This window comes from Lissotriton vulgaris, chromosome 10 (genome assembly GCF_964263255.1).
Source record: "Lissotriton vulgaris chromosome 10, aLisVul1.2, whole genome shotgun sequence".
Lineage (NCBI taxonomy): Eukaryota > Metazoa > Chordata > Amphibia > Caudata > Salamandridae > Lissotriton > Lissotriton vulgaris.
Genome location: NC_141698.1, coordinates 308,786,864 through 308,805,910, shown reverse-complemented (window position 1 = coordinate 308,805,910; position 19,047 = coordinate 308,786,864). Strand labels below are relative to the sequence as shown.

The following is a 19,047-nucleotide window of genomic DNA, read 5'->3' as shown; positions in this document are numbered from 1 at the left end:
ACCGGTCCCCGGTAGCTTGTCTCCTTTCTGGTGAAGAATTGGCTTGGTAGTTTAGTCTGCCCTGTTCCCATGATGCACTGGGCCAGGGACAGACTGATTTGCATATAGCCAGGTTCTGAGCTGGGATGGTGCAGTGAGATAAATAACGGTGATGGATCAAGCCCTGATCTTTGGACTGGGTAAGAGTGGTCTGCTTAATGCAGACACTCTGTTCATCACCACCCCCTTTTCTGAATCGTTTTTGGCCACTATAGGTGTGGCAGGGTATACTCAGACATGAGTCCCTTTCTCACTGCACCATCAGGATTCAAGCAAGCCGGGCCGAAGACGGCTGAAATGCCAGAAACCGGTCCCCGGTAGCTTGTCTCCTTTCTGGTGAAGAATTGGCTTGGTAGTTTAGTCAGCCCTGTTCCCATGATGCACTGGGCCAGGGACAGACTGATTTGCATATAGCCAGGTTCTGAGCTGGGATGGTGCAGTGAGATAAATAACGGTGATGGATCAAGCCCTGATCTTTGGACTGGGTAAGAGTGGTCTGCTTAATTCAGACACTCTGTTCATCACCACCCCCTTTTCTGAATCGTTTTTGGCCACTATAGGTGTGGCAGGTATACTCACACATGAGTCCCTTTCTCACTGCACCATCAGGATTCAAGCAAGCCGGGCCGAAGACGGCTGAAATGCCAGAAACCGGTCCCCGGTAGCTTGTCTCCTTTCTGGTGAAGAATTGGATTGGTAGTTTAGTCTGCCCTGTTCCCATGATGCACTGGGCCAGGGACAGACTGATTTGCATATAGCCAGGTTCTGAGCTGGGATGGTGCAGTGAGATAAATAACGGTGATGGATCAAGCCCTGATCTTTGGACTGGGTAAGAGTGGTCTGCTTAATTCAGACAGTCTGTTCATCACCACCCCCTTTTCTGAATCGTTTTTGGCCACTATAGGTGTGGCAGGGTATACTCAGACATGAGTCCCTTTCTCACTGCACCATCAGGATTCAAGCAAGCCGGGCCGAAGACGGCTGAAATGCCAGAAACCGGTCCCCGGTAGCTTGTCTCCTTTCTGGTGAAGAATTGGCTTGGTAGTTTAGTCTGCCCTGTTCCCATGATGCACTGGGCCAGGGACAGACTGATTTGCATATAGCCAGGTTCTGAGCTGGGATGGTGCAGTGAGATAAATAACGGTGATGGATCAAGCCCTGATCTTTGGACTGGGTAAGAGTGGTCTGCTTAATTCAGACACTCTGTTCATCACCACCCCCTTTTCTGAATCGTTTTTGGCCACTATAGGTGTGGCAGGGTATACTCAGACATGAGTCCCTTTCTCACTGCACCATCAGGATTCAAGCAAGCCGGGCCGAAGACGGCTGAAATGCCAGAAACCGGTCCCCGGTAGCTTGTCTCCTTTCTGGTGAAGAATTGGCTTGGTAGTTTAGTCTGCCCTGTTCCCATGATGCACTGGGCCAGGGACAGACTGATTTGCATATAGCCAGGTTCTGAGCTGGGATGGTGCAGTGAGATAAATAACGGTGATGGATCAAGCCCTGATCTTTGGACTGGGTAAGAGTGGTCTGCCTAATTCAGACACTCTGTTCATCACCACCCCCTTTTCTGAATCGTTTTTGGCCACTATAGGTGTGGCAGGTATACTCAGACATGAGTCCCTTTCTCACTGCACCATCAGGATTCAAGCAAGCCGGGCCGAAGACGGCTGAAATGCCAGAAACCGGTCCCCGGTAGCTTGTCTCCTTTCTGGTGAAGAATTGGATTGGTAGTTTAGTCTGCCCTGTTCCCATGATGCACTGGGCCAGGGACAGACTGATTTGCATATAGCCAGGTTCTGAGCTGGGATGGTGCAGTGAGATAAATAACGGTGATGGATCAAGCCCTGATCTTTGGACTGGGTAAGAGTGGTCTGCTTAATTCAGACAGTCTGTTCATCACCACCCCCTTTTCTGAATCGTTTTTGGCCACTATAGGTGTGGCAGGGTATACTCAGACATGAGTCCCTTTCTCACTGCACCATCAGGATTCAAGCAAGCCGGGCCGAAGACGGCTGAAATGCCAGAAACCGGTCCCCGGTAGCTTGTCTCCTTTCTGGTGAAGAATTGGCTTGGTAGTTTAGTCTGCCCTGTTCCCATGATGCACTGGGCCAGGGACAGACTGATTTGCATATAGCCAGGTTCTGAGCTGGGATGGTGCAGTGAGATAAATAACGGTGATGGATCAAGCCCTGATCTTTGGACTGGGTAAGAGTGGTCTGCTTAATTCAGACACTCTGTTCATCACCACCCCCTTTTCTGAATCGTTTTTGGACACTATAGGTGTGGCAGGGTATACTCAGACATGAGTCCCTTTCTCACTGCACCATCAGGATTCAAGCAAGCCGGGCCGAAGACGACTGAAATGCCAGAAACCGGTCCCCGGTAGCTTGTCTCCTTTCTGGTGAAGAATTGGCTTGGTAGTTTAGTCTGCCCTGTTCCCATGATGCACTGGGCCAGGGACAGACTGATTTGCATATAGCCAGGTTCTGAGCTGGGATGGTGCAGTGAGATAAATAACGGTGATGGATCAAGCCCTGATCTTTGGACTGGGTAAGAGTGGTCTGCTTAATTCAGACACTCTGTTCATCACCACCCCCTTTTCTGAATGGTTTTTGGCCACTATAGGTGTGGCAGGGTATACTCAGACATGAGTCCCTTTCTCACTGCACCATCAGGATTCAAGCAAGCCGGGCCGAAGACGGCTGAAATGCCAGAAACCGGTCCCCGGTAGCTTGTCTCCTTTCTGGTGAAGAATTGGCTTGGTAGTTTAGTCTGCCCTGTTCCCATGATGCACTGGGCCAGGGACAGACTGATTTGCATATAGCCAGGTTCTGAGCTGGGATGGTGCAGTGAGATAAATAACGGTGATGGATCAAGCCCTGATCTTTGGACTGGGTAAGAGTGGTCTGCTTAATTCAGACACTCTGTTCATCACCACCCCCTTTTCTGAATCGTTTTTGGCCACTATAGGTGTGGCAGGGTATACTCAGACATGAGTCCCTTTCTCACTGCACTATCAGGATTCAAGCAAGCCGGGCCGAAGACGGCTGAAATGCCAGAAACCGGTCCCCGGTAGCTTGTCTCCTTTCTGGTGAAGAATTGGCTTGGTAGTTTAGTCTGCCCTGTTCCCATGATGCACTGGGCCAGGGACAGACTGATTTGCATATAGCCAGGTTCTGAGCTGGGATGGTGCAGTGAGATAAATAACGGTGATGGATCAAGCCCTGATCTTTGGACTGGGTAAGAGTGGTCTGCTTAATTCAGACACTCTGTTCATCACCACCCCCTTTTCTGAATCGTTTTTGGCCACTATAGGTGTGGCAGGGTATACTCAGACATGAGTCCCTTTCTCACTGCACCATCAGGATTCAAGCAAGCCGGGCCAAAGACGGCTGAAATGCCAGAAACCGGTCTCCGGTAGCTTGTCTCCTTTCTGGTGAAGAATTGGCTTGGTAGTTTAGTCTGCCCTGTTCCCATGATGCACTGGGCCAGGGACAGACTGATTTGCATATAGCCAGGTTCTGAGCTGGGATGGTGCAGTGAGATAAATAACGGTGATGGATCAAGCCCTGATCTTTGGACTGGGTAAGAGTGGTCTGCTTAATTCAGACACTCTGTTCATCACCACCCCCTTTTCTGAATCGTTTTTGGCCACTATAGGTGTGGCAGGGTATACTCAGACATGAGTTCCTTTCTCACTGTACCATCAGGATTCAAGCAAGCCGGGCCGAAGACGGCTGAAATGCCAGAAACCGGTCCCCGGTAGCTTGTCTCCTTTCTGGTGAAGAATTGGCTTGGTAGTTTAGTCTGCCCTGTTCCCATGATGCACTGGGCCAGGGACAGACTGATTTGCATATAGCCAGGTTCTGAGCTGGGATGGTGCAGTGAGATAAATAGCGGTGATGGATCAAGCCCTGATCTTTGGACTGGGTAAGAGTGGTCTGCTTAATTCAGACACTCTGTTCATCACCACCCCCTTTTCTGAATCGTTTTTGGCCACTATAGGTGTGGCAGGGTATACTCAGACATGAGTCTCTTTCTCACTGCACCATCAGGATTCAAGCAAGCCGGGCCGAAGACGGCTGAAATGCCAGAAACCGGTCCCCGGTAGCTTGTCTCCTTTCTGGTGAAGATTTGGCTTGGTAGTTTAGTCTGCCCTGTTCCCATGATGCACTGGGCCAGGGACAGACTGATTTGCATATAGCCAGGTTCTGAGCTGGGATGGTGCAGTGAGATAAATAACGGTGATGGATCAAGCCCTGATCTTTGGACTGGGTAAGAGTGGTCTGCTTAATTCAGACACTCTGTTCATCACCACCCCCTTTTCTGAATTGTATTATCATAGTGGCTAGATGTGTTATGGGAATATGTTATGGGAATATGGGGAACTCTCTTAGCTTGAAATTCCCTGCTTAAAAATGTCTTTAAATACGCCACATACGAGCTGGTTTTTGCTCATAGCCACTATAACAATGCCGGTTTTTACTCACACAGGGGGGTGCTTAGGGGGCTCACAGAGGGATTGGTGGACAGACGTCAAACCCCTTGCACTGCAGCCAGGTGACCTCCAAGATTGGTGGAGGATGGGGGAGGATCTCCGGGAGGGCGGAGTGGGTGTGACGAGCAGGTTAGCAGTATCCATGTCAAACAGAAACATGCATTAAAGGGATACAAAAAGGCAGAGGGAAAGGTATAAGAGTAAACAATGTTATAAACAATGTTATAAACTGCATAATCGTACTGATATCTCTGGGACAGCTCCGTTAAAAATATGGGTGGGCTAAAAATACTATCCTTAAATATATGTGACTTGAATGATCCTAAAAAAAGCAAACAGTCGCAATTGGTTTACAAAACTGGGGGGCGAATATTGTATGCATTCAAGAGAAGCACATTGAAGGATCTCAGAGCCATCTGTTAAATACACTAGGGTACAAATTGGTGTGTGCTACTTCACAAGGGGCTCGGGTACGGGGGTCGCTATTTTGACTAAAGGTAGTGGGTATGTTTTTAGTTATTCTAAAACTGACAAATTTGGCCGATGGGCTATCACTGAATGCCAATATCAAATGGGTCAAACATTGACTATATGCGCTATATATGGGAGCAATACAGACGACCCAGAGGTTTTTGATGAAATCTCTAATGAGCTTTCACACTGGCCTCTCCTGTTAATGGTCTGTGCGGATTTCAACATAAACCTCCCTGACGATTGGTCTTTGAAAGATGACTGGCTATACAAGGGATGTAAACCAAGGTATATTGTTCCCTAAGAAATATGTGTGTTGTACATGGACTTGTTGATAGCTGGCCGACATCCAAGACTAATGACTCTGGGTATACCTTTTTTTATAATCCACACCGCATACATGCAAGAATAGATTATATTTTTTTATCAAATTCACTTAAAAACAACTGCCAAATGGAAAAATGCCCGAATTTCATCTGATCACAATCCCCTTTGGTGTACCTTAACTGTTAGACTCGCAAAAGCAGAGCCTACTCTCTGGACATTTGAAAAAGCTCTACTGAGCGATCCTAAATACTGTCTCCACATGAGAGATTGGATCCCCAATTTTTTAGATGAAAATATCGGCAGCGCTTCAATAGATATTGTGTGGGACACCTTGAAAGCCTGGATCTGGGGAGAGACGTTGCAGTACTCACTAAGGTCAAACAAGCAAGAAAGGGAAACCATGCCTAGCCTACAGGATGAACTTAGGCTAGCTGAAGAAAAATTGGTCAGAGCCACTAGTGGGGGAGACACAACTGTAGAAATCTCCAGCATCCTAACTCATGTTGCAATTGCTAAAGCAGCTATCATTAACATCTTTACAGACAAAGCAATTCGGAAAGCTACAGCTAGAAAACAATTTGTATACGAAGTCAATGAACAAGTGGGTCACCAATTAGCAGTTCGAATGCGACAACAGACCAACTCCAATTTAATTAGGGAAATTGATGATCCAGTAGCGGGACAACTAAAAGACCCAGAGCTTATCAAAGAAGCCTTTTGGCAGTTCTACAGAGATTTGTATACTGAAGATGGTAGGGGGGATGCAGCTGAAATAGAGAGGTATCTGGAGAGTGGAGAAGGTGTCAGATTTGAGGAAAATGACCAGAATGTATTGGAAGAATCCCCTAGCATAGAAGAAGTTCTAACCGCTGTCAAAAGTATTCTAAAAGGGAAAGCCACCGGAATAGATAGCATTCCTTCAGAGTTTTATGGTATACTAGCAGCCCGTCCCGACATTGTCCGGGTATGAATTGCTGCCGGCCAGTAGTATATCGTTTTGTAGGATTTCGTTTTGATAGCATTTCTTATCTGTGACAAGCCTGTGAAACCCTCCGATTCACAGTGCACTGCTGATGCACTTAAGAGTGCGCGTTCCGTAGTGTGTGAACTCGAGTTTCCCTACTATATTTTTCCTCGCAATATTATATAGTGCGAACTCGACAACATGGCATGAGCACAATGTACATTACAAAAGAACACATTCATTTGTGGTAGGCACGGGGAGACAAAGCGATTTGCCTGGAATCACAGGATGTTGAGCTGATGCTGAGATTCAAACGTAGCTCCCCAGCTCTAAAGTTCGCAATTCTAGAACTTGTGGCGGGAGGTGGGTCTAACAGTGTATGTTGGTGCTGGCCATCAATGAGGGAGACCTGTGCATTTTTCAAATCGGTGGTGAAAAAATATGAGTATGTTGCTGGAGATGTGGGCCGCCGTGCCACCAATGTACTTACCGGGGGAGGGTAAACACCCATTATTCCGTAACTTTCTTTCCGCATACCATCACGCCGCATACTTTCATTACGAAAGTACCATGACTCCGCAATGCCATTATAACGCATGGCATTACATTTTATATGCTTTTACCACGCATACATTTACAACGAAATTCGTTGTAAATGCATGAATGGTAAAAGCATGGTTTTTTAAAATGTTTGGATAAGGTAAGTATGGGTGTAGGGGTATATGTTTTGGGGTACTGAGGTATATGTTTTGGGGTGTTTGGGTATTTTAAGGGTTCAGGTATAGGTTTGGGTTATGGGGTACAGGGGTAGTTTTAGGGTTTAGGGATAGGTATGGGTATAGGGGTACAGGGGTATTTTTAGGGTTCAGGGGTAGGTTTTTGTTATGGGGTACAGGGGTATTTTAAGGGTTCAGGGCTAGGTTTGGGTTTCGAGTACATGGGTATTTTTAGGGTTCAGGAGTAGGTTTGGGTTTTGAGGTACAGGGGTATTTATAGGGTTCAGGGCTAGGTTTGGGTTTTGGTGTACAGGGGTATTTTTAGGGTTTAGGGATAGGTTTGGGATTTGGGGTACAGGGTATATTTATAGGGTTAATATGGGTTAGTGTTTAAGGGTGTTGGGGTATTTTAAGCAGTAAGGGTGGGTTATGATAATGAGGTGCAGGGGTATTTAAAGGGAGCAGGTGGACCCCCGGAGCTATAATGTACAGAACCTGAGATGAAAAAACAATGAAATATTGGGCACAAATCTCGCTTTTTTTCCGTAATCCCGCGCCCGCACACGCCCACGCCCCCAGCACACGCCCACAGCACACGATATGAGACATGGCATGAAGGGCCGAACGTACCACACACCCCCAGCGTTTGTCACGCCCGCAGCACTCGCCCACAGCACAACGCAGACACGCCCACAAGGGACTACTTTGCTGGCACGGTTCTTTTACCTTTTAAATGTATATGACGGGCGTCTGCATAGCCTATGTCCTTCTGCTGCAACTGCCCTTTCCAACTCTGTATTGGGTGTTGTGATTAGTGCTATGGTTCCTGAGATTACCCGCCTCAAAGGTTTGGGCTCTCTCTTTTTTATATTAGTATGGATATGGATTTGTAGAGTAAATTAAGCATTTCTTTACTGATCTGATCATACATATATTTACCGGTGGACAGCCTCCTAATTCTTGGTCTCGCGCAAAAACTGTTATTTTCCCTAAAAGAAATAAACCTCCAGAACACCTAGGATCCTATTGCCCCATAACTCTTATCAATACAGATTCAAAAATGTATTCAAAGATCTTAGCAAACAGGGTAGCCCCTATGATACATAAAGTGATGGCCAAGAGCCAACATGGCTTTGTTCCGGAGAGATCAACAATAAACCACATCCAGAGAGTTATCACGCTCTTTGATGGAACAGAGACTGCAGGACACACTATGGAACTGATCCTTCTTGATGCGTGGAAAGGCGTTCAACAGGGTCTCCTGGCAGTTTCTCTGGAGGGCAATGGCAAGGGTAGGATTCTAAACAGGTGTCATCCAGGCCATACAGAAATTGTACGTTAATCCCAAGGCTGTAGTATTGGTCAATGGAAGCTTAACTAAGGAAATTGCTATCATCCGAGGAACACGCCAGGGCTGCCCATGCTCACCATTGCTCTTCACAATATACATTGATCCTTTTATCTGCTGCCTAGAAAAGAACTATGAAATCACTCCTATCATATCACAGGGACACTCCACAAAAACTTTAGCATATGCAGACGACATTGCTATCGTTTCTACTGATCCTACGATAGCAATGCATTCAATTGAGACTGAAGCTTGTAAATAAGGCTTAGTCTCTAGCTACGCACTCAATCAAGAAAAGACGCAGATTGTCCTGAACCAAAAAAGCATGGTGTACAATCCTAGAGTGGTGGGAAAAGCGACATACCTGGGAGTTACAATCTCCTCAGATCTTGAGGAATTGGTGGATATTAACGTTAAACCAATGCTGTGCTCAATACAGAAAATCTTATGTTTATTTAGGGCTATTTGTCTCGAATTTTCAAACCAACGGATTACTGCACTTGAGCGCACATTTTCAAGATTTATCTGGGCATACGCCGAACCCCGGCGAGCCTATAAATTCCTCACCCTCCCCAAGGATAGAGGTGGGCTCGCTCTTACCAACCTAAGAAGGTACTACTGGGCGGCAGTACTACTCTACAGGAGGGGGCTACTACAAAATATGAGGACTGATGAAATAAGTGCTGTTGAACATACACCATCTATATTCCAGCTGCTTTTGGGCAACTCAAGTCAAGGGTATTTGTTTAGGCATTTACATGATAGCTACCATAAAAAGGTTACATTCAAGACACTATATAGCATCTTTAAGGTATGGAAAGCAGTAAGGAAAATACTAGAAATAGGGCAAATTTCACATTATACGCCTGTAATGGATAACCCAATTCTCCCACCAACTATCTTCAGGGATAACTGCATAAACAAATGGTACAGGACAGGAATAATTCAGCTAGGATGCCTGTTTACATCACAGGGGATTAAATCCTTTGAAGCTCTGAAAGAGGAATTCCATCTAGATGGGCGTGCCTTTTTGAAATACCTCCAAATCAAGGACTTTCTACTCCGCAAGCCTGGGGGGAAGACATTAGGGAAAAAGTCAATGTTGGTGGAATCAATCATTCACACTAGCGACTACACTATTGGAGGTGTCTATGCCTCTCTGATGACAATATTCCCGGATGAATTAGATAAAACATCACTGAAGTGGCAAAGCATACTTGAGATATCAAACAAGGGATTTTTACATACTTACCAGCTAGCTCAAATTATTCTTACCTCCACCAAGTTTCAGGCACAATTTTATAAAACCTGTTTCTTTCCATACTATACGCCAGATAAAATCGCTAAGTGGGGAACTGGTAAAGGGACATGCTGTCCGAGGTGTCAACTATTCAATGCTGACTCTATTCATAACTTCGCTTTCTGTCCAGCACTAATATCTTTAATACAAGAAATAGAGAGTTTTTTTACTTCTGTTCTCTATAGAAAGATCACTTTGTCAAATGAGGTAATTTTATTAGGGTCAGACGACCCAGATAACCCCGGCAGTGGCAATGAGCTTATATTTGTTGCAAAGGCGGTTTTGCGGCTATGTATCGCATCTGCATGGCTAGATCCTATAGCACCCTCATTCCAACAGAGGTTAGCTAGGCTATTGGCCATGCACAACATTGAGGTAGCCATATACAAACGGAAAGGTAAACAGCGCTGCAAAAAGGGGGCCTAGGATCTGGACACCTCTCACACAATGGTGTGCCATACAAAATTAGAAATACAATGGTATTGTATTATGCCCTTGCTCTCTGTCTTCTCTCTGTTTTCTAACTAGTTTCTCTGGATATTATCCTCCTGTGGCCTTCTTCTTTTATTCTTTATCCTCCTAAATAGTATACTTGCTTCTGGGAATTGTATTCTAAAATGTTTTTCATTATATAATTATGATAAATTACATTGCAATGCTCATGAAGACAATGTGTTTTATGGTTTACCTGTCCGTCACTGCGGGGAGTGAAGGGGGGGCTAAGTAAAGGGAAAAAAATGTAATAAAGATATATATAAAAAAAAAAGGAAGTGTGCACCCACGTTCTAGGCACCCCGGATAATTAGGCATTACCGAGGGGCCACAGATGCTCTTTTGTCATTCAGACCGTGCTGGCACACATGTGCCACCAGAGTGATCCTGAAGGGGCATTCTTTCATTTTAATGGGGTCATGGGCCTATTCACATGAAGGAAATATTTTGCATCTGCACTGCGCCATGTTACAAGCATGAATGCAGAGGCAGAGATGTTTCCAGAGAGCCCTCTAACAGTCCACCACAAAATAGATGGTGCAGCGCACAGTCAATGTGCCCCACCCTCCAGGACCCTCTGAAAGTGGGCAATTGGGGCTACATGGGCTCCCCAGATGTCCCAATAAGTGCGGGTGAAGTCACTCACTTTTCCCATCTAGGAGTACATCTGCTACCACTTTGTACACCAGGCAGGTGCTGCCTGGATTATAAAAGACGAAGGAGCTACATTAAAAGCCGCCCGAGCTATCACTAATGTGCTGTGTCCATTCCCTAAACCCTCTCCCCATAACCACCTGGGTGAGCTGTAAATCCAGGACTGCCCTGGGGACAGTGCATTATCTGTAATAGCCCGGTGTTGTCTGTCAGAATATTGTATGCAAAGATATCAACTGTGAGTGTCATGTCCTTCAAATCGTTTACAAAAATATTATCACAATGAATGTTCATGTCCTATTATTAATTCCAATGGCGCAATAATTTTGTAAATTATATTTCAGACACAATATTCCTGCAAGGCGATATTCTGCCTATGATATTCTGGTACCACACGGAGTTTGGGTTTCTTATTAAGATGGAAAACAAAATGTGCAAATATGTCCATGAATGTCATGAATGACAAAACTTTGGGACATATTTACAAGGAAAGTGGAGAAGTATGTCTTCAATCCAAGAACGCTAACGACACGCCCCATCACTTTAGAAATGAAGGGCTGTACCATATTTACAAGAATATGGTGCAGCCATACGTTTCCCCCGGCACTGGTGCTAAATTTAGCTGCCTAGCGCCAACGCAGGCACCCGTGCATCATAGCGCAATGGTGAATGCGTTGAAGGGAGTGATTGTTTATGTGCAGGAAGGTGTCCCTTACTGTACATAAACAATCTGAAATGGTAATTTGAAACTTCTATGTGTGCTACTTAATTCAGCACACACAGAAGTTGCATAACGTCATTTTTTTATGATTGTTTAAGGGCAAGAAGCGACACCTTCCTGCACATACACAATCAATTGTGTTTTGCTGTTTTCATGTGTGCTGCACAACGTAGCACACATGGAAGCTGCAATAAACAAGGACAAATTAAACAGTTCTCCTCGTTTCGCCAGGGTAAGACCAGGTTTCCCTGGTCTTAATTTTGGCGCTGCCCCATATGTACGCCACCCTAGTAAATATGGGGTAGTGCCAAAATCAATGGGTGTTGCGGTGGAACGCCCACAGCAACACCCATTGCCCTTCCAGTTCATGCTAGGTTTAGCATGAAAGGGGGTCTTATTTACAAGGCAGAGATAAGTCACATTAAGTGTCTTAACACAGCCTTGTATATAAGGGAAAGCCCGTAGCACCACCACAACATCTTTAACCCTTTGAGTGCTCATGACGAGGTCAGCTCGTCATGAACTTCCGGCGCCTCGGTGCTCATGACGAGCTGAGCTCGTCATGATCTTGCCCGTTCCGTGGAACGGTCGCATGCTGGGCTGATTCACCTGCTGTGCTGAGCGTTCCATTGGAACGGGTGTGGCCATGAGGAGCTCAGCTCGTCATGAGCACCGTAACACCGTAGCTCATGACGAGCTGACCTCGTCATGAGCATGGGGGCGCTGTACGCGCCGCCCCCAGCACAGCGGGGGAAACAACCCCGCAGGGAAGGGGTTAAAAGGTACATGTGGGGGCAATCGGGGCTTGTAAACATGCTCCTCAATGTTACTAAGGTTTGAAAAAGAAACACCCACAAATTGACATGGGAACATCCAAATAACGGATTTGAAATAAGCAATGGGCATAATCATGCATTTTTCTTTGCTTAAAATGCCTAATTCCTAGGAGCTTTATGGGTTTACATGTATTATGTGAGGGGGGAATCCACGTGAAAACTAGGGCTCTTACAATGAATATTTAATAAAGCGAAATCCTCCTTACACCAGGTGCCTACAAGTACAAATCCCATCATATAGCTCGTGAGAGTCCACTGTTTGAGGTAAAGGACTGTGAGGTTTGCACTTGTGTATAACAGGTCTCATGCGATACCTGTGTCTACACAACCTCTGTAAATCACACAATAAACTAGGCTAGTGCAGGGCATGTGGCTGCTTCAGTTACTGCAATACATTTTCTTAGATAAAGTTACCGTCATCATGAGCGTAATAAAACCAGAAATCTTGGTATATTCTCATGTGGAAAAAACCCGCACAGCTCCTATTGAACCCTGGCTAAGCATTTTTCTGACATCAGAGCAGAAAAAAAACGTAAGTTCACTTTTACTGCTCTTACTACAGCAGCAGTAAAAACAGGCCCATCATTTGGTGCTATGGTGGATGCTGTACTAGCACTTCCTTCATGTCCAAAGGGTCTTTTATCACAAAACACTAAACTCTAAATTCAAAACATGCAAGTGAAATTCACTATCCCCTAAACAACACGTGTTCGTATTTTAATATGTGTCTGTCAGATTCTCATTGAGTCTTCGCTATCCTAATATTTCCAGCTGGCATCCAAGAATGAATGTATAATAGGTGCACATTCGCCACTACTTCCTTATTGATCGCTCGATGTGCTTCTTTCCACATGGGTAAGGATTCATTTCTCACCTGCTCCATAAATCCTGGAATCAACCTATTATCCGTCAATAAATCGCAGTACCTTAACCAGATAGCAGTTTGCTTTCCCTTTATTTAACTTGACCGACAGAGAAAGCATGAGTGATCGATTCACTCATTGCATTGCTGGTTAAAAGTTTTTGGGAGAAACACATTTTGCCCCTCTCTGGACAGACTGTACTGGAGTTAACCAGCTAGCATTCAACGTTTCCTAACCACATGGGCTAGAGAGGCATGCCGTTTTTTCTACAGGCCCACATTTTTCCAAGATAGCTTAAAAACCACCCAGTGGATTCACTACTCATTCGTTAATAAGGGCAAAATCGAGACAGCTAATGATGCCAAGGGAAGTAGTAATGGCCGACTATAGGATATACATGCTCAAGGGTGCAATCGTCCTGAGGGTCATAAAACACACTCCTAGTATGTCAGCAAAAAAGTCTTGGGTTGCCACAAATGACATGTCCTTGAAGGCCCACCTGGACTATCATTTCAGCTGCCATTTTATTCTGGTGGTATTCACGCTGCCAGTGTGATCTTGCACCGGTATCAAGTCACAGTAGTATTATTATTACATTATTATTATTAAATTAGTTTTGTAACGCACGCAGCTACCCAAAAAGGGTTTCCCGGCACCTAGCACACAAATTTCTAGAAAAGGAGCAGTCAAGAACCATTTGCTAGTATCAAGAATCTAGGAAAACCAAGTTACTCAAGCACTCTCTAAATTGTTCTTTTTAAGGAAAATTTCCGCTATATTTATGTAAAGTATTAGTTTTGATGGTTTTTACACCACTGTCAATAATAAGTTCATTTGCAGTTCAAAGGCTTCAAAGTATGGATCCAAAACAGTCGTTGTACTTCAAAATCTTTATTTTCAAACACATTAAAAGTTTTCCAGCTTTGCACCGCCGACACGTGTTTCGCCTCCTCTGAGGCTTTTTCAAGGCTGGAAGCATAAAAATCACAATAAGTATTTCTAATAAATGTAAACTAAATATGTACAATTTCCCTAATTTTATACAATAAAATACATGGTCTCATATTTACAAAATTACAAAACCCTCAACAGTCTGTCCCAAGAAAAACCACTAAAGAACGGACAACTCATACTTCATGTGAACTCTTCTAAATAATGCTGATATTGCAAAATAGTCAATGACATTATATTTTCTAGTACAAGAGTTATGCGATACAGTACATTTCAAAAAATCATGCTTACAGTCCCCTAATATTTTCTAGTGTAGAAGTTATGCGATACAGTATATTCCATTTGATATTTTAAAACTCATGCTCACAGTCGTCTCCCATTTGGAGAATAAGGATCTTCATCCAGACCCGCCCTGGGAGAATGAATCACATATCAATCTTTCCAATATATAAACACATTCCAAATATAGACCTACCAATAAAATTTCTTGTCAGATGTAATAGTCGGAAGGGTCTTATTCATCAAAGAGATGTTTAGGATGAAATTTATGGTGCTGAAAATTGGAATCCTAGTAGAATGAAAATGTGTAAAGAAAAGGGCACTTTTAGAAATTATTGAATCGCAACTATAGAGAAAGTGCGATTCAATAATTTGGAATGTGTTTATATATTGGAAAGATTGATATGTGATTCATTCTCCCAGGGCGGGTCTGGATGAAGATCCTTATTCTCCAAATGGGAGACGACTGTGAGCATGAGTTTTAAAATATCAAATGGAATATACTGTATCGCATAACTTCTACACTAGAAAATATTAGGGGACTGTAAGCATGATTTTTTGAAATGTACTGTATCGCATAACTCTTGTACTAGAAAATATAATGTCATTGACTATTTTGCAATATCAGCATTATTTAGAAGAGTTCACATGAAGTATGAGTTGTCCGTTCTTTAGTGGTTTTTCTTGGGACAGACTGTTGAAGGTTTTGTAAATTTGTAAATATGAGACCATGTATTTTATTGTATGAAATTAGGGAAATTGTACATATTTAGTTTACATTTATTAGAAATACTTATTGTGATTTTTATGCTTCCAGCCCTAAAAAAGCCTCAGAGGAGGCGAAACACGTGTCGGCGGTGCAAAGCTGGAAAACTTTTAATGTGTTTGAAAATAAAGATTTTGAAGTACAACGACTGTTTTGGATCCATACTTTGAAGCCTTTGAACTGCAAATGAACTTATTATTGACAGTGGTGTAAAAACCATCAAAACTAATACTTTACATAAATATAGCGGAAATTTTCCTTAAAAAGAACAATTTAGAGAGTGCTTGAGTAACTTGTAAATGTAAATGTATAGGCATTTATATAGCGCACTACTTACCCGTAGGGTCCCAAGGCGCTTCGACCGCTGCGAAACCCTTCCTGGCTTCCCTGAGAGATGGTCCCTTAATGGGTATCTCCAGGGTGAGACCAGGCATCCCCGGCGGTCTGGTGGGGCCGTTAGTGAAGATGAGGCAAGCTAATGCCCAGAGTTGCCGAGTGTGATCGCTGATCAGAGTGGGCACCGAGGCGAGAGAATTATCGAGTCCGCTGACCCTGGTCCAGAAACCTGCCGCGCCAGGAATCGAACCCTGGTCCCGGGCCGTCCTCTGCTCTCGGGTCTGCCGCCTCTAACCAGTGAGCCACACTACTTCACCTTGGTTTTCCTAGATTCTTGATACTTGCATTTGTTGCTTTGTTTAACACCCCTGGTGGTGGGTGTTTTATCAGGTTTTCAGTGCACCTCCTCAAATATTTCACGTACAACTTTTCCAGTGAGAATCGGTATTGACAGCAGGTGCGGACGCTTTCTCTTCTTGAGAAACACTACCACCAATATCTCTGTATAAGAACCATTTGCTACTAAAAGAGCCAAGTTTTAAGATTCCTTCGAAAGCTGAGATAGGACGGGTGGAAGACACTTACTCTTACTTTCCAAGTGAAACACCATTGTTTTTTTACAAATTGGAGACAGGCAGCGTAAGACATATATAGAGGCAGTCCTTGTGATACACCCAATGCAGAGTATATAGCATTCTACATGGCTAGACATCCACAACCGTGTTATTGTGCTACTGAAGAGTGCCAAGTCACATTATACATAATGATATTGAAGCTCGAGTTGTCTGTATTGTAACTTAAACGTTAGCATGGAAAACATACCTATGTTAGTATCTATCCTTGTACAGTTTTAGATTCTTTATATTGTTTCTTGGAGCCCCTGTCCCCATTGGATGAGCGACAAGGTTTTGAGGAGGGAAGAACTTATAGGTACATTCAGTGCTTAATTTGTAAAACAAAATAAGTTCCCATGAGTGTCCTTGTCAGGAGGCCACTCTAGCTTGCACCACCCATAGCTATTGTTAACACAGCTAATTGCAGTGCCATCACAACTACTAACGGGCACACTCCTACAAGTGTGACAATTAAGACTGCACAAGGCCCCCACAGCTCTAGTAACGGCTTGGGATCAGGTATTAGTTGTTTTTAATGTATATTGAATTAGTAAACAACTGTTGTTTTGCGTATCTTTAAATTACATAAAAAGCTCGACCATGTGGCAGTTGTCATAGGCGCTGGTGTTGGCAATAAGGTGCCGTGCCGAGCACCGTAACCCACTGGATCAAATTAAGCACTGGAAATTACAAAATATTCAGGGGCAGATTTACAAGCCCCTTGCAAAACTTTTGCGCCACCGCTGAATCACTTTTGTGACACAGCAGCGTCGTAAACAATGTGGCCGATTTACAACGTGACGCATCTAGGGAGATGCATCAGATTGGAAAGCCCTGCGTCATATTATACCTGCGTCAGTATAATGTATGCAGGGTGGGCATTACCACGCAGGAAAGCCCTGCAAAAGTGATGTATTGAAATCTACAAGATTTCTCTGCACCACTTCGAGAACTGCACTGCGTCAAAACCTTATGCCTGCTTGAAGCAGGTGTAGGAAGTGATGCAGTAAAATAAGTATAGGCCTCAACATGCATTGATGGAGTTGCGTCATGCTTGCGACACGACTCCAGCAATGCGTGACTTTTACGCCAACAGATGTATCCAAATTTCTGACGCATCTGTAAATGCTTGCGCCATGGTGCGCCGTTTTGTAAATACAACGCATCCATCGTGGCGCAAAGGCATCATAGGTTGGTGCAGGGAAACTGATGCATCTCTACAGATGCTTCAGTTTCTTGTAAATCTGCCCTTCAATGTTTTAGAAACATATGTCCTCCCTGTACTCTTCCGATCGCACCCCTCAGCCAAATCATATACATAAATGTGCTTGAGAAAATGCCATCCTCACCTTTCTCCGAGCGTCCCTTGAACTTAATAAAAAAAGAATAACTGATGTCCCACAATCATTGCACGCTCTGTCTCTCTCCCTCGATGGTTCCTATATTTACAAATGTATAAAATATGCTTGGACTCTCTTTCACCTCCCTTTTCACTTAACCTACCTTGTTTGAAAAAAATGATCTCCGCCCTGCATCCTTGACACCTTGACATGACCCGCCTGACATTTCAATTCCTTAGGAGAGCCTCTTTTGCTCTGACTCTTTCCAAGAAAGAAAGAGCAAGCACCATTCAAGGTGGTAGCTGTCACTGTGAGTTGTTGCTGTGCATGGCAGCAATCTAATGCTACATATATGCCTTCACAGGCCAGCTGCAGGCAAGGATGGTGCTAGGTGGCAACACAAACATACACCATGGATAGAGATATATGTAGCCCTAAAGGCAGAATGTGGTAAAAACCTCGTTGTAAAGGCTGTTTCCCTCTTGATATAGAGTTTGAAAGATTCATTTTCCTTTTACCACAGAAACTGTGTGACTATCTCTTTCTATGTCCCATCTCATCTCGCTAGGGCTACATATATCTCTATCCATGGTGAATGTTTGTGTTGCCACCTAGCACCATCCTTGCCTGCAGCTGGCCTGTGAAGGCATATATGTAGCATTAGAGGGAAACAGCCTTTACAACGAGGTTTTTACCACATTCTGCCTTTACCATGCATTTTTCAGCACGCATGTTTTGCCATGTGTATGTTTTCACAACGCGGGCCTTTATCACACATTTAAGGTAATTTGCGGGATGTGGGGGGCTTTCCCCTCACAAATACATTATTTTGACACATATAAATAATGCGTGGTAATGGCATATGCTGTAAAAGCATACACATTGTAAACAAATGCTGGGTAAGAAATGTGTGGTTAAGGCATGCATTGTATTTCCCTGTGTTGTTCCATCGTACAACCGTATCAAAGATACAGCTTTAAATTACATGGTAATGCAGTTATCACCTACAGAGCACCATTAAAACGTGGCTCAATGTTATTGAACGTACCTAACATTTAAAGCAACATTCACATTTATTTTGCCGCATGAATAAAATATCAGTTATAAATATAATATTGATACGGATTCATAATTCATTAAGGCTAGTCAGAAAATGCATAGCTAAGGCTCGAAATGCGTATTTGATTCTTACCTTCGATCTGATCTGCTGTAAATTCAATCTGCAAATCAAATGAATAAAGCATTAGTTAATGTTTATGATACAAAACAACTAATCGATTTCTAAAGTTTCTTTACTACTATAACTTGAATTTGAAACCATGCTAACGTAACAGGGGTCTATATAGAAGGACTCCAGTGCTGAGTACTTTTGAAAATGTAAGCTCTGCTGCTTGGTGTTGTCATATTTTCAAGAATTGTAGCCAAGACACATCAAGTGCACAAAAACAGTACTTCATAAACACCATAAATAAAAACTACTACATGCACAGCAAAGCTATAAAAGGAAAAATCATGACACAATTAATTTA

At 43.7% G+C, this 19,047-nt stretch overlaps 1 protein-coding gene across 1 annotated transcript in view; it reads right to left on the bottom strand.

Annotated features, from left to right (window-relative positions):
* The window catches only part of LOC147685167 (myosin light chain 1, cardiac muscle-like), a 269,006-nt gene that overhangs the window by 137,956 nt on the left and 112,003 nt on the right, over nucleotides 1-19,047 (bottom strand). The window contains exon 2 of the mRNA XM_086941075.1: nucleotides 18,711-18,738. Within this exon, the coding sequence (XP_086797201.1) occupies nucleotides 18,711-18,738 (28 nt within the window). The remainder of the gene's footprint in view (nucleotides 1-18,710; nucleotides 18,739-19,047) is intronic.